This window comes from Somniosus microcephalus, chromosome 15, assembly GCF_052327205.1.
Source record: "Somniosus microcephalus isolate GS21.2 chromosome 15, FLI_Smic_1.0, whole genome shotgun sequence".
Classification (NCBI taxonomy): Eukaryota; Metazoa; Chordata; class Chondrichthyes; order Squaliformes; family Somniosidae; genus Somniosus; species Somniosus microcephalus.
In genome coordinates, this window is record NC_141001.1 from 91032766 (window position 1) to 91048920 (window position 16155).

Consider the following 16155-nt stretch of genomic DNA (forward strand, 5'->3'; position numbering starts at 1 on the left):
TAGCCCTCTTTTTACTTACCAGCTTGACTAATAGTGCTACTTTTCCTAGAATTTATCAATGGAAATAAAAGTCGGGATACATGTAAAACAGGCTGCCGATTATCGGACAAAGTCAAAATTTACTCCAGAGTGTTTCAATCCCATGAATTATTGCTTTGAAGCGTCATCGCTGTTATGTAGGCAAACGCTACAACCAGTTTGTACACAGGAAGGTCCCAAGCATGAGATTAATAACCAATTAATCTGTTTTTCGTTGTGTTGATTGAGAGGAATGTTAGCCAGGGCACCAGAAGAATTCCCTGTTCTTCATGAATAGCACTATAGGATCTTTTACATCCAGCTTAACAGGCGATGGTCTTTGTCTAATACCTTCCCAAAGTGGGCATTCTTCATATGTGATCTTAGGTCAAACATTAACAGGATGCTGAATCGCGGGTGGCATCACACCCGCTTCAGAGTCCATTTTCACTGACGTATGCATCTGAACTTCTAGCAGGGGTCTCTTGATAACAACCTGGGACAAAAACCATGGCTTATTTTCCTGAGGTCAATTGTTCTGCCCCTATCACGAAGAGGTTGGAATATTTTCATTCAGACTAGAGATCAAACCTTGGTCCTTCCTGATGGACTGTCACTGGCTTAAATAGTTGAGCCACTAGGGGAGTAGATTGACCTTAGGTGGGTTAATTTTTTCAAAATGTACTTGCAGTATTAGGACCTCCTGCTTTCAGCAACTTAATAAATATGGAAATTAATTTTTAATTTGAATGAAGCATTAGTAGAAAAATGAAAGTTTTCAAGCTACAAACAGGATATTGAAATATTATACAGTAAACTTTTCAGCAAAGAAGCATTGTGGATTTTACATCTCTAAGTTTGTTGATGCGCAATGTACAGAGATTTAAGCATTTCGGGTGCGTTTAAGTCGAACAGTGTCAGATTTAGGTAAGGAAAATTTGGAAGCTACAATGCTTACCTGCCAAGCAAGTGGAAAAAAGATAATTGAATCAACTTGGCCTCTGAAGATCTTCCCCTTCCCTCCCACTAGCCATTACATTCCAGGCTACAAACACTTAACAATTTCAAATTTAGAATTCATGAATAGCGGTGATGATGAATAAATTAGGTGTGAATTAAATGCTGCCCCAGGTTTACTATAGCTACAAGCTAATCATACAAATTCATTTCTATTTGTCTGTAAGCAATTATTTAATAAAATAGCTAGACAAATAAACTTATGCTATAATACAAATTAATTTCAGCTGATTACTTAGGTAGGACAACCTTCTTTCAGCATTTGGTACAATATATCATGTGCAATGACTGAAAGTATCACTGCAAGTTAGGTTTTTAAAGTTACTTCCTCAAGAGACTTAGCACAGCTTCACACTGACATTACCCTCGTTATGAGTCTGTAGTAAACATAGAACATAAGACGTAGAAGCAGGAGATGATCATTTGGCCGCTCGAGCCTGCTCCGCCATTCAATAAGATCGTGGCTGATCTGTTCTTGGCCTCAACTCCACTTCCCTGCTCGCTCCCCATAACCCTCGACTCCCTTACCATTCAAAAATCTGTCTATCTCCACCTTAAATATATTCAATGACCCAGCCTCCACAGTTCTCTGGGGAAGAGAATTCCACAGATTCACGACCCTCTGAGAGAAGAAATTCCTCCTCATTTCTGTTTTAAATGGGTGCCCCCATATTCTGAAATTATGCCCCCGAGTTCTAGATTCCCCCACGAATCATCACACTATGAAACTATTAGTTGATGAATTTATATATCCTACAAAAAAAACAAAAACATATGCTTCTTTGACTAACTAGATTAAACTGCTAATAACCTGGTTTATTACAAGTAGAACATTTTCACTAAATTGCCAGTTGTTGTTAAGGAGGAGCCCTTCAGAAAAAGATTCTGAGAGAATATGGCACTGTGTAAAAACATAAGCTACTAGAGACAAATCATTTATTTTGACAATGTATTGTACCCTAGTACAATTTTAATATGAGTAGCCAACAAATTGCTTTAAAAAAGTTAAATCATGTTTACTACTGTGTCTGAAGTTTCTGCAACCATTATTATATTGTCTCCATTGTTATTTCAAGCACAATTTTGGTCTTGTATTTCTAATACCTGGATCTATAAATGTTTTAAGGCAACTGGCATGAGGAAATGCCAGTGAACTTGGTAGCTCTGGTCACAACAAAATAGACAAAAATAATAGATCAGTTATGAAATAGGAGCTGTAAACCGTGACTGTATAGACCCATCCACCAAAGTACACATCCCTCCACATATATCATAATCTTGTCTTGACGACAGTTGTCCAGTTTTCTATTTTCACAAAAAAAATTAACATCTGTAAAACTCCACAAAAACTGTCCTAGTTTGTTTCTAATGTATTACAGAATTCTTGCTATTTGCCCTTAAATTTGAGTGTTCAGCTTTTCACGTCAGCAGATAAAAATGGAAAGTTATAATCATTTACTTTAATATTAAGTTTTGATTCCCACAACATATCATGGAGAAATGAAATTGGTGATACTACAGTAATCTCTAGTGGAATGTGATTGCATCCTGGGAATGGTTACATTGCAACCAAAATTATGTTCTAATCTGCTTTAAAAAAACTTTCATAGCAAGTTATGACTTTCCACAGTTCGTGCTTTTTGTACAAGATTAAAAAGCCTGGAGAAAATTTAGAGACAGTTATGGAGTGAAAGCTGACCACTAAGCTGATCATTCCTAAATGAATTGCATGAAGAAGCAGCAATGATAATTTACAGATCATGGCAGTGATCATCCAATCAAATAGTAGTATACGCTTTCATGTGTTCTTACTAATGGCCAGATTCAGCTGGATATTCTGTCCCTCTTTGCATACTTGCACATAGACAAAATGGTGGTGTGCATGCACAGAATGTCAAAGTAGCACAAATAAGAGTCACATCAGAATGGCCAGGAATCCAGATTCCAACGCTTTACAAACTGTCTGTCTTGCAAAGGAATAGGTCTTTCATCCGTAGTTTCATACGGAGCAGGACTAATGGAGAATAGAGATGCCTGCTGCTGCTAGGATTTCAGAATACACACAGGCTTTCTCACAAAGTCCCAAACAACATTAACACACAGTGGTGAGACCCTCTGAAGCAATGATAGTTTAGGATGCATTATGATATACACAGCAAAAGACATCTAGAGATGTAATATATTGTTACAAAATCACTACATTCGTCAGTGTGGACTACATGACGGTTAGCAAAAACAAGTACATAGAGGTTTGGAGCATCATCCGCAAGGATCGGTCCTTGGGCCCCAGCTATTCACAATATATATTAATGATCTAGACAAGGGAACTAGATGTAATATCTCCAAATTTGCAAACGACACAAAGCTAGGTGGGCGTGTGTGCTGTGAGGAGGATGCCGAGAAACTCCAGGATGATTTGGACAGGTTGGGTGATCGGGCAAAAGCATGGCAGATGCAATATAACGTGGATAAATGTGAGGTTATCCACTTTGGTGGCAAAAACAGAAAGGCAGATTATTATCCGAATGGCAATAGATTGGGAGGAGAAGTGCAACGAGCTTGGGTGTCCTTGTGCACCAGTCGCTGAAGGTAAGCATGCAGGTGCAGCAGGCGGTTAAGAAGGCAAATGGTATGTTGGCCTTCGTAGCGAGAGGGTTTGAGTACAGGAACAAGGATGTCTTGCTGCACTTGTACAGGGCCTTGGTGAGACCACATCTTGAGTATTGTGTGCAGTTTTGGTTGCCTTATCTGAGGAAGGATGTTCTTGCCATGGAAGGAGTTCAGCGAAGATTCACCAGGCTGATACCTGAGATGGCAGGAATGACGTATGAGGAGAGATTGGGACGATTGGGCTTGTACTCGCTGGAGTTTAGAAGAATGAGAGGGGATCTCATTGAAACTTATAAAATTCTGACAGGACTGGACAGACTAGATGCAGGAAGGATGTTCCCGATGGTCAGGGAGTCCAGAACCAGGGGACACAGTCTAAGGATAAGGGGTAGGCCATTTAGGACAGAAATGAGGAGGAATTTCTTCACCCAGAGAGTGGTGAACCTGTGGAATTCTCTACCACAGAAGGCAGTAGAAGCCAATTCATTAAATATATTCAAGAAGGAGTTGGATATATTTCTTAAGGCTAAAGGGATCCAGGTTATGGGGAGAAAGCAGGGACCAGGTACTGAAATTGGATGATCAGCCATGATCGCATTGAATGGCGGAGCGGGCTCGAGGGGCCGAATGGCCTACTCCTGCTCCTATCTTTCTATGTGTCAAATATATAGCAGTCTAGAAACTATTTCAGAGATCAGAATCCATTGGCACAAAAATAACTTTTAATTGTATTGTTTTTAAAATTATATTTGTTCTTGGGATGTGGGTAATCACTATCAAAGCAGTATTTGATGCCCATCCCCTGTTGCCCTGAGGGCATTAAGAATCAGCTACAGTATGTGGAACTGGAGGTATCTGTAGACTGGGCTGGGTAGAGATGGCAGGTTTACTGCCCCAAAGGAAATTAGTGAACCAGCTGGGTATTTACAACAATATGGCAGTTTTCATGGTTTACTTTCTGATGCAAGCTGCCAAATTACCTGATTTATTTAATTTAATTTCCCAATTTGCAATAGTGGGAGTTCCTAGTCCACTACCACAACCACAAGACAGTTATAGTGTATAAAATGTGTGGAAGGGAGAAGTGTATCAAATGTGTGCAATGTCAGGTACCTAACGTGTCCTCTGATTGTGGGATTCTACTTTGCATATTGTGGCAGAGGCATGCAATCTTTACCATCAATGGCTATGGAACTGTGCCTGAGACCCACTAAAACTTGAGGGGAAAAAAGAGGGACAAACAAAACATGTGCTGAAGAAGGATCAAAATGGTGACTTTCATATTAAATGCAATAACACTGAACTATTTCACAAAAACCTAAAAGTAGTACAGGTAGACTATCCTTTATCCGAACTTCCGAAAACCTCTAAAAACCAAAAGTTTTTTCGTTCAGCGTAAGTCGTGCGCACGACTTACGCTGAGCAGGGCAGAGGGTCACAGAGTTCCCTCCTGGGTAGGAGATTGCAGGCCGAGCCGGGCAGTGTGAAGGAGGTACCGGGAGAGTGAACCCAACAATACAGCGGCTCGTCCGAAAGCTGCAGCGGCCCGTCCGATATTCTTTTCTCACCCCCGACCCGACCCCCGACCTGTCCGATATTCTTTTCTCCCCCCCCCCCCCGACCCAACCCCCCCCCGACCTGAACCGCGGCCCGTCCGATATTCTTTTCTCCCCCCCCCACCCGACCTGATTTGCGGGCCAGCTTAGTAGGAGTCAGCTGATATCCGGCTTTCCAGAGAAGCAGGAAGGGGAATGAGACACGGAACAGTCGCAAGAGGTAGCCTGAACTTTTAAAATTTATATTAAATACAAATTTCCCAGTCTTATAATAATACCTTCTGAAATCCGAAAAATTCCGAAAACCGAAACTCAGCTGGTCCCAAGGTTTTCGGATAAGGGATAGTGTACTTGTACCACAATTCCTCTCTGGTCAGCTCAACATAGCTGATGTTTAGATTGAACAGGCATCATACAGGCAGAAATCCGGAGGGATCTGAACATCTCCCACGGGACTTATCTGCCGAGGTCCCGCTGTCTTCCCACAGATTCCGATTTTAACCTGCTCTTCAGAAACCGGGTGCTTCATTCAATATGCAGATTGGGCTCCGATGATGTCAGCAGGGCCCAACTGCTACTTTAATCTTGGGCCTGTGCAGGGAATCCATTGTGGCCTTCTCGCCAAGCCATCCTAAGAGGAGCCGGGATCAGAAATGGCTCAAAAAGGTTGCTTTTTAAAAACTTTTGCCGATTTCCTTGTGGAGCTAGGAGGAGTGCTGTTTTGGTTGAGTGTTGGTTGAGGGAGCAATGTTGGCCAGGACCCCAGAAGAACTCCCTGCTCTTCTTTGAAAGTGTCACAGTGTAGCGATTCGTGTAGATCGCCACTAAATAAGAGAGTTTGACTTCGACGAACTATTAACAAGTTGTTTATTTACAGGAACAGACTAATTACATCAGGTAAGATAGCTGACTGTAGGAGCACCGTGGTATAGGTCTTGTCCCAGCGAGGACTCCACGAGGACGGAGTTCACAGTCCTATGGAGAGCGTGATGACGTCATCGCGTTTGTGTTGTGACGTCATCACGTTGTTCGCGTTTCCCGTGCTTAGGGCGTCACGTGATGCACGTCGTTGGTCGTTGAGGCCGAAGTCGCGAGCGCGGGAGCTGGAGGCCAGGCTGAGCCGGTGTTTGCCACGGGAGCGAAAGATCGTGTCGGTCCCGTCGGCTGGCCGTTGCGGCCGAAGACACTAGGCCAGGCTGTGCCGGCGGCCGTCCTGGAAGGCCGAGTCGGGCCGGCAGCCGCCGCACGCACCTCGTAGGTGACGTGACGTCAGCACGCTAGGGCGCGTCTTAAAGGGGCAATGGCCCCAACAGGTAAGTTAAAAGGGCAACGGCCCCAAAAGGTAAGTTAAACATACAGTAAGGTAAGTTAAAGAGAATTATGTGTCTTTATGTAAGGTACAACCGGTGGTACCGCCACAACAGTATCTTTTATGTGCACCTCAGGCAGATGGGCTCTTAGTTAATCGTCTCAACTGAACGACAGCACCTCAGTATTGCACTAAAGTGCCAGCCTAGATTACGTGGGGCCTGAAACTGCAACCTTTCAATTCAAAAGCAAGAGGCAGCAATGAGCCAAGCTGACATTTTTCTATTTGTATATTAGATGACATCCCTCTATTTTGACCCCCAGTGGTATAAACATACTGTAGATATACGGTAGAGCAGGAGACTAGAGAGTTGCAAGAAGAAAATGTTATTTTGTTGTGAAAAATGCCATAGCAATAAGATACCTGATTAAATTCTACCAAGATTCTACTTATTACAACAACAACTTGCATTAATATAGCGTCTTTAACATAGTAAAACGTCCCAAGGCGCTTCACAGGATCGTCATCAAACAAAACACCGAGCCACATAGGGAATTATTAGGAAAAATGAAGAAAAGCTTGGTCAAAGTGGTAGGTTGTAAGGAGTGTCTTAAAGAAGGAGAGGTAGAGAGGCGGAGAGGTTTAAGGAGGGAATTCCAGAGCTTAGGGCCCAGGCAGGTGAAAGCACGGCTACTAATGGTGGAGCGATTAAAATCAGGGATGTGCAAGAGGCCAGAATTGGAGGAGTACAGAGATCTTGAAGGGTTGTAGGGCTAGAGAAGGTTACAGATATAGGGAAGGGTGAAGCCATGGACGTTGAGAATTTTATAATTGAGCACAGAAGTGATGGGTGAACGGAACTTGGTGCGAGTTAGGATATGGGCAGCAGAGTTTTGGATGAACTCAAGTTTATGTTTTGGATGAACTCAAGCTGGAGCGCTTCAGCTATGCAGAGAGACTGGACAGGCTGGGATTGTTTTCCTTGGAGCAGAGAAGGCTGAGGGGGTACCTGATTGAGGTGTACAAAATTATGAAGGGCATGGTTAGGGTAGATAGAAAGGAACTTTTCCCCTTAGTAGAGGGGTCAATAACCAGAGGGCATAGTTTCAAGGTAAGGGGCAGGAGGTTTAGAGGGGATTTGAGGAGAAGCTTTTTCACCCAGAGGGTGGTTGGAATCTGGAACTCACTGCCTGAAAGGGTGGTAGAGGCAGGAACCCTCAACATTCAAGAAGCATTTAGATGAGCACTTGGAACGCCATAGCATACAAGGCTACGGACCAAGTGCTGGAAAATGGGATTAGAATAGACAGGGCTTGATGGCCGGCGCGGACACGATGGGCTGAAGGGCCTCTTTCTGTGCTGTATAACTCTATGACTCTATGTAGGACGAGGGACCGGCCAGGAGAGCATAAAGGCATGGATGAGGGTTTCAGCAGCAGATGGGCTGAGGCGGGCGGAGTTGGATGATGTTACGGAGAGGAAGTAGACGGTCTTGGTAATGGAGCGGAGATGTGGTCGGAAGCTCAACTCGGGGTCAAATACAACACTAAGGTTGTGAATGGTCTGGTTTAGCTTCAGATAGTTGCCAGGGAGAGAGATGAAGTTGGTGGCTTGGGAACGGAGTTTGTGATGGGGACCAAAGACAATGTCACAGAATCACAGAAACCCCACAGTGCAGATAGAGGCCATTTCGGCCCATCGAGCCTGCACCGACACATATCCCACCCGATCCCTGTAACCCCTGCACCAACACATATCCCACCCTATCCCCGTAACCCCACATATTTTAATCCCCCTAACACTAATGGTCAATTTATCATGGCCAATCAACCTAACCCGCACATCTTTGGACCGTGGGAGGAAACCGGAGCACCCGGAGGAAACCCACGCAAACATGGGGAGAATGTGCAAACTCCACACAGACAGTCACCCGAGGCTGGATTCGAACCCGGGTCCCTGGCGCTGTGAGGCAACAGTGCTAACCACTATGCCACCGTGCTTCCCAATATAATGAAATTTCTGCTCATCCAGTACTGGATGTGCAACAAGCAGTGTGACAAATCAGAGGCAATGGAGAGTCGAGAGAGGTGGTGGTGAGGTAGAGCTAGGTATTTTCAGCGTTAATGTGGAACCTGATGTTTTTTCGGATGATGTCGCTGAGGGGCAGCATGTGGATGAGAAATAGGAGGGGGCCAAGGATACATCTTTGGGGGACTCCAGAGGTAAGGATGCAGGAGTGGAAGTTGGAAGAGAAGCCATTGCAGGTGAATCTCTGACTACAACTGGATAGATAAGAATGGAACCAGGCGAGGGCGGTTCTACCAAGCTGGACGATGGAGAAGAGGCATTGGAGGAGGGTGGTGTGGTCAACCATGTCAAAGGCTGCAGACAGGTCGAGAAAGATGAGGAAGGATAGTTTCCCATGGTCATAGGATCTCATTTGTGACTTTGATAACAGCCGTTTCAGTAATGTGGCAGGGGAGGAAACCTGATTGGAGGAATTCAAACATGGAGTTGCAGGAAAGATGGGCAGAGATTTGGGATTTGACAACATGTTCAAGAACTTGGGAGGTTGAAGATGAGGTGGTAGTTTGTAAGGACAGAGGGCAGGGGTGGGATTTTGGAGGAGAGGGGTGATGATGGCAGATTTGAAGGGAAGGGGGATAGTAACTGAGGAGAGGGAACCGTTAACAATATCAGCTAACATGGGGGCCAGGAAGGGAAGTTGGGTGATCAGCAGGATTGAGGGAGCGGGTGGTGGGTCTCATGGACATGATGAGCTTGGCGAGGGCATGAGGAGAGATGGGAGAGAAACTTGGAGAAAAGTGCGAGTTCAGGGCTAAGGCAGGAGGGAACTTTAGGGGAAGTTTGGCCCGGTGGGATAGGGAAAGTGAGGGAAGTGGCAGAGGCAGCTGAACGGATGATCCTAATCTTAGTGACAAATAAGTCCATGAGTTCCTCGCACTTGTTGGAGGTAAGGCTGGAGGAGGCAGCAGAGAAGGGTTTAAAAAGATGGTTTGTAGTGAAGAGAAGCTGGGGGTTATCTTTGCATTCCAGGATGATCCTGGAATAGTGAGCAGTTTTGGCAGTGGAGAGCAGGACCCGATTGTTCTTTATGTGGTCCAGCCAGATCTGGCGATGAATGGCTAATCCAGTTGTCTGCCATAAACATTGAAGTCTGCGTCACTTGGACTTAAGGGAGCAAAAAACAAACATAGGAAACCGTGCAATTCAAGTGTAAAAATGACCAGTTTTGTCATTGCTTTTAACTTTAATTTTCCCATTACACCATGTCTTCGTGAGCACTATTCATAACCAATATAGCAAAATTACACCAAGTAATTCTTTCTGAGGAATATGACAAATCACTCATCTTCTGTTGGTCAAGCAGACTTAGACGCAGCAAATTCTTAACTTCTACACATGATATGCGTCAAAAATCAAATCCTCGGGTGTATTTGGCATACCAAGTGAAATGGTATTAAAAACATAATTTTTACATTTTAATCAATTCTCATGCCAGCAGCATAAACGCCATAAAGCAGTTTTAAAAGAAATATATCAGTGTTGATGCAAGTTTCATGAACTAACCAGAGTAAAACAGCACTGCAGCAACACCAATTTGAGGTACGCAGTAGCTAAGCTGCAAAGTGGGAAAAAATACTCTACTGTACTAACTCTATTAGTTCTTACCTTGGAATCTGTTAAGGCATTGATGACACTTCCCAGAGCCAAGAGGGATCGGTTAATATTTGCCCCCTCTCTGAAGCGAGCTTTTTTCATGTTCATAGCACTAATACGTTCAGATCCAGCTAAATCAACGAGGCACATTTTTGCAATTTTAATGTTTTGATTGATGTTTGCAGTTCTATCTTGCTGCCTTAAATAAATCTGTTAAATGAATGAACAGTGCAAGAGATCTGCTGTGAAAAGCCAGAGGCTATGAGAACTATACTAAAAACTGAAATATTTAACATATACACACAAATTCTTCCCAAATGTGCTTCAGACTAAGACATAAAGCAGACCATATCCCATTGATGGAACTTATGCTTAAAAAAAATTCTTTAAAAAAAAGGCTTTGAAATACCTAGTACAAGCGCAAATGAGCTTTCTGCAGCTCAGGCTTTATTCCCTCTGACCCAGGCCAGCTCTCTGCAGCTCAAATACAACTGGACATTGAAACTTTTAAGAAAACTACCAAATCCTTCAAGTAAATATGAAGAATGATCTACAACCAATAACAGATACTATATTTTATTTTAGCGGTCATATAAATGCATGTTATTTATGGATTTTTAGTAAATGAAAAACAGAAAATACGTGCAAAAATAGATGCATGTGCGCAAATTATAGTGATCTAATTGTTTCATAAATAGCTTGTCTAAAGTGCTGAGATGCTTTGAAGCGAGAATGCAAGTACTAGCTCCAAGCTTGTCGACAAAAAAGAAAGACTTGCATCTAGATAGCGCCTTTCATGACCTCAGGACGTCCCAAAGTGCTTTATAGTCAATGAAGTACTTTTGAAGTGGTCAATGTGAGGTTATCCACTTTGGTGGCAAAAACAGGAAGGCAGATTATTATTTCAATGGCAATAGATTGGGAGAAGGGGAAGTGCAAAGAGACCTGGGTGTTCTTGTGCACCAGTCGCTGAAGGTAAGCATGCAGGTGCAGCAGGCGGTTAAGGCAAATGGCATGTTGGCCTTTGTAGCAAGAGGGTTCGAGTACAGGAACAAGGATGTCTTGCTACAGTTGTACAGGGTCTTGGTGAGACCGCACCTTGAGTATTGTGTGCAGTTTTGGTCGCCTTACCTGAGGAAGGACGTTCTTGCCATGGAAGGAGTGCAGCGAAGATTCACCAGGCCGATACCTGGGATGGCAGGAATGACGTATGAGGAGAGATTGTGTCGATTGGGCTTATACTCACTGGAGTTTAGAAGATTGAGAGGGGATCTCATCGAAACCTATAAAATTCTGTCAGGCCTGGACAGACTAGATGCAGGAAGGATGTTTCTGATGGCCGGGGAGTCCAGAACCAGGGGTCATAGTCTAAGGATAAGGGGTAAGCCATTTAGGACTGAAATGAGGAGGAATTTCTTCACCCAGAGAGTGGTGAACCTGTGGAATTCTCTGCCACAGAGGGCGGTGGAGGCCAGTTCATTAAATATATTCAAGAAAGAGTTGGATATATTTCTTAAGGCTAAAGGGATCAAGGGATATGGGGAGAAGGCAGGGACAGGGTAATGAATTTGGATGGTCAGCCATGATCTCATTGAATGGCGGAGCAGGCTCGAAGGGCCGAATGGCCTACTCCTGCTCCTATCTTTCTATGTAATGTAGGAAATGCATTTCAAAGTAATTCACTGTATGTAAAGCAATTAGAATTTCTAATTTAAACATTTTCTAGGGCCCAAGACAAAGTCCACAAAAGACCAATGGGCAATCTCCCTCAGTGTCATCATGAGAAGAACTGAGGATATTATAAGAACAAGATTTCTTATTTCTGCTACTACCGCCATTGATATAGCACCTTTAATGTGCAAAATGTTTGAGGCACTTTACAGAGTAGTAGTAAGAGGAATGGATCACCAAGCCAAGGGAGAGAGTTAAGAACTGGAACTGGGTAGGAATCACACAGCTTCTGACATAATCACAAAGAAAATCATAGAGACATCCTCTATGACTGGGATATCTAGAACAGGCAGGTTAATTTAATGAAGAGATGAACAAGAGAATTGGGGGTTTAAATTGGATAAGCCCTGAAAACGGACCCAGGAATGGTGGTCCACAATTAAGCCACGCCTGTTCATTACGCTGCAGGCAGCTCATTAAATTGGTGCTGCCTGTCATGATCCCTTTAAAATGCGCTGGTGGGGGTCAGTCATGCTATTAAATTTGTTTTCAGCTGTGCAAGGTTAAGACAGGACATTGGTTGGAGTGTGGAGTCGCACAATGGTAGCGGTGGTTTCAAATCAGCGTTGCACACTGTTTCGTGTCATCATCTTGCTGCTCTGCATGCTGCCGGCGGTCGTTAGGCACATGTAAACCCCTTACCAAGATGGCGTCCTGCACACCTCTTGTCGGAAGTGTGGGCGCACAACTTGGACACCATTTTGAAACATTAGGTGGCCGAATGGCCTCCTTCTGTGCTGTATCATTATGATTCTATGATTTGTATTAATGTATACCAAATTTCATCTATGCTGGCAAGCTTAAAACGTCAAATTAGCGATGAAGACACCTGTATTAAGGTGAAGAGTTTTTGCCAATTTTAGACTTCAGAAAAACCTACAAATAAGCAAGCAAAATTGAATTAAGTTTCTATTCTTAGAATTACCTGAAAGACAGCATGAGAACGTGAAGAATTGCAGTTGGCATCAGTAGGATGTTGTGTTCTATTTTTATTTCCATAATCCAACATCTGAAGGAGCTGATTTGAAGATGTAGGCTACAAAGGATTGTTACAACAAACAAAGAGAGGCTTTCAACTTCAGTCAATAGTTCAACACTTAAGTTAGTCAAATCTTTAACAGAATCCTCCCCAAACACATTGCTACAACTTATTTTCTAGCATTATTTAAGAAATATCACTCGATGGACATTGTTAATATTTCAGTCCCAATAGTGTTTTTCCCCCCATTAACATGAAATATCTGAGCCTGATATTTACTGGTAATCGGGGAGGGAGCAGGGGAGTGCATTTGCAATATTTAATTTTTAATCCCCCCCCAACCCTCTCCTGCCCGTTTTGAAACACCCCCTTGTGTTTCAAAATTCCAAAGTTAATATTAAACAGGTGAAAATTTAATGGCATTTCAATTTGGGAAACAGACTCGGTTTCAGGTATCAGCAAAATGTATCTTTTCTTTTTACTATATGCTTTGCTGTTATGTTCTGAATGCAGCACTCATTTGTAATTTAACTAATGCGTGCTTCAGTCATAAATGAATTTTAAGCCTGAGACATTAATAAAAGAATGATGTAAAACAAACCATGACCGTTGGGCTGTTTTTTGATTAAGCAGTTTCGACATCCAAGTGCCAATTGAAAAAAGACAACTACTGTAATTGGTCCTATTTTCAAACACAAATAAAGCAGCACACACTCATATCCCAGCTCAATACTACAATGAAAAGTATTGGGTTTTTTTTTTAAATCAAAGCTGCAAAATATTTTCCCCTGCATCACCAATTTTGTTTTCTCTCCTCCTGAAGGTGTCAATTCCTTGTTGGAGTATGGTTCCACGGTTCCCTGTTACTTTGTTCAAGTGCCCCTTACTTGAGAGGGCAATTTGAAAAGCCAGATCCTGTTCTAACCTGATGTCCACATGTGCATACATCTGGCAGGGATCTCTGGATAGTGAACAGGAGTGAAACCCTGGTTGATTTTACCATCCTTAGACCAGGATATGAAGGGCAATTGCAATGCCCCCACCACTACTCTACCCAACCAACTCTACCTGCGATCAGATTTGAAAGCTTCCTGGTTAGTATGGTTCAGCTTCCCAATGGCTATACCCATTAAGTCATCAAGTGAATCAGTTGCAAACTTTGAGATACAAATATTGGTTTCACACCATTCTTTTTCTGCTTATTCATGCATATGCATTACATGAAAAGTTCATTTTTTACAACATAAACTTCTTTTGGTACACTAATTCTGAGGCAAATTCAACAGAAAGCCAAAAGATTTAGGTAGGACTTGATGTCTACTGCTTTGGGGATAGTTTAAGCCAACAGTAAACTTCAATATTCCTTGTGCAAATAGCTACTGTAAAATCTAGTACACAAGTTGCAGCTTCATAAATGGTTTTATATCTTGATTCTTAGTCACGAAGCTCTATAAAGACTTAAGACTTTTTCAAATTTGCTTTGACTGAATTCTGAAAAGTGCTCACTCACTGCACATTATGATTGCATGGTGCTTGTGGGAGGTGTACATGAATACATCCAGGTTTCTTGGCCTTAAAATGTACTTGCGCTGGGAACAACGTGGGCTAAGATTTTTAATCAAAGATTAACTAAAATAAAGGAGTAACATATATTTAGAGATTATAATAAGGAGTTTTATGGCAGTGGAAGAGACATCTCTTCACAAACTTTATTCATATGATTAAGAAAACTCATATTGCAACAGTACAATATTGAACAGACCCATAGAATTTGACACCATCAGGTCAACTATGCATTTTTCTAAAATCCTACCACTCTTAAAATCTACTCGCTTATCACCCGTCTTTGTTGGCTCCCATTCTCCAAAAATGGATTTCAAAATCCCTGTCACAGCCTCACGCTTCCCTACCTATTCAGCCATAATGAGTTAAAAATGTCATTAAAAAAATAATCGCAAACCTGATCCCAACCCACCCAGTTCTGGTATTAACGGAGGCGGGTTCGGGGGTAAGCGACTTACCTGCTCTCCAGGGGCGGGTCCCGAGTTTGAATATTGTTATGAGGCTGTTTGCCTCACATTTTACCTACGTTTTAAATTTTATGCTGGCTGGCGGGTTTCCTGGCCTTCAAGAAACCCAGCATCTGAATGGAGGCAAGAATGGCTTGATGGAACAAGCAAATGCCTTTCCAACACTGCTTGTGGACCAGGATGATCAGGAGTTCTTTCCCTGGCCCACTAAGCTTACCTGTACACCACCCCGCAATCGGCAGAAGACACCTTCCCCACGCGATCAAACCTCCCCCCAATTAATGCTCCCCTCCCAATGCCCGACCCTCTCCCGGTGTCTGCTCCCCTTCCGATGTCCGACCCTCTCCCGATGGCAACTTCCCGACTGCGGCCTGGAGTCGCAGGCCTACCCACCAGACAGGCAGCCAGCCTCTCAATCTGGCTGGCTGCAGCTGGGAAACAGATTTACTTGAAAATTCAGGTCCTGCCATTAAATTTGGCAGGATTTCCGGGAAATCCATACTTCGGGTTTTCCCATCCGCTAAATCCCACCTCCCGCACCACTCCCTTCTCGCATCGCAGTTATTATTAGGGCCTATGTCTCAACAGAAAAGGAACATCAGCAAGGAACACCACAGGGATAAAATCTTCAGAACACATCATTCTGTCGAACAAACAAAATGACTAAAAATGATCTCCGCTCTGGAACAGTTATTGCAAGGCTAGCGATAAAAATTCCTTTCCACTATTCGTAAATTAGGTAAAAGATACTCAACGATTTATAGACATTGAAACATAGAAGATAGGAGCAGTAGGTCATTCGGCCCCTCGAGCCTGCTCCGCCATTCAATGAGATCATGGCTGATCATCCAAACTCAGTACCCTGTGTCTGCCTTCTCCCCATATCCCTTGATCCCTTTAGCCTTAAAAAATATATCTAACTCCTTCTTGAATATATTTAATGAATTGGCCTCAACTGCCTTCTGTGGTAGCGAATTCCACAGGTTCACCACTCTCTGGGTAAAGAAATTCCTCATCTCAGTCCTAAATGGCTTACCCCTTATCTTTAGACTGTGACCCCTGGTTCTGGACTCCCCCACCATCGGGAACATCCTTCCTGCATCTAGTCTGTCTAGTCCTGTTAGAATTTTATAAGTTTCAATGAGATCGTCTCTCATTCTTCTAAACTCCAGCGAGTATAAGCCCAATCGACCCAATCTCTCCTCATACATCATTCCTGCCATC

The 16155-nt window shown here is 43.1% G+C and overlaps 1 protein-coding gene across 2 annotated transcripts in view; it reads right to left on the reverse strand.

The window, feature by feature from the left end:
• The window catches only part of kif18a (kinesin family member 18A), a 155117-nt gene that overhangs the window by 113606 nt on the left and 25356 nt on the right, over window positions 1–16155 (reverse strand). For both annotated transcript variants that reach the window (XM_086008122.1, XM_086008121.1), the window contains exons 5-6: window positions 12848–12958; window positions 10204–10401 (exon numbers count right to left, since the gene is read on the reverse strand). In XM_086008122.1, coding sequence (XP_085864248.1) covers window positions 10204–10401; window positions 12848–12958 — 309 coding nt within the window. The remainder of the gene's footprint in view (window positions 1–10203; window positions 10402–12847; window positions 12959–16155) is intronic.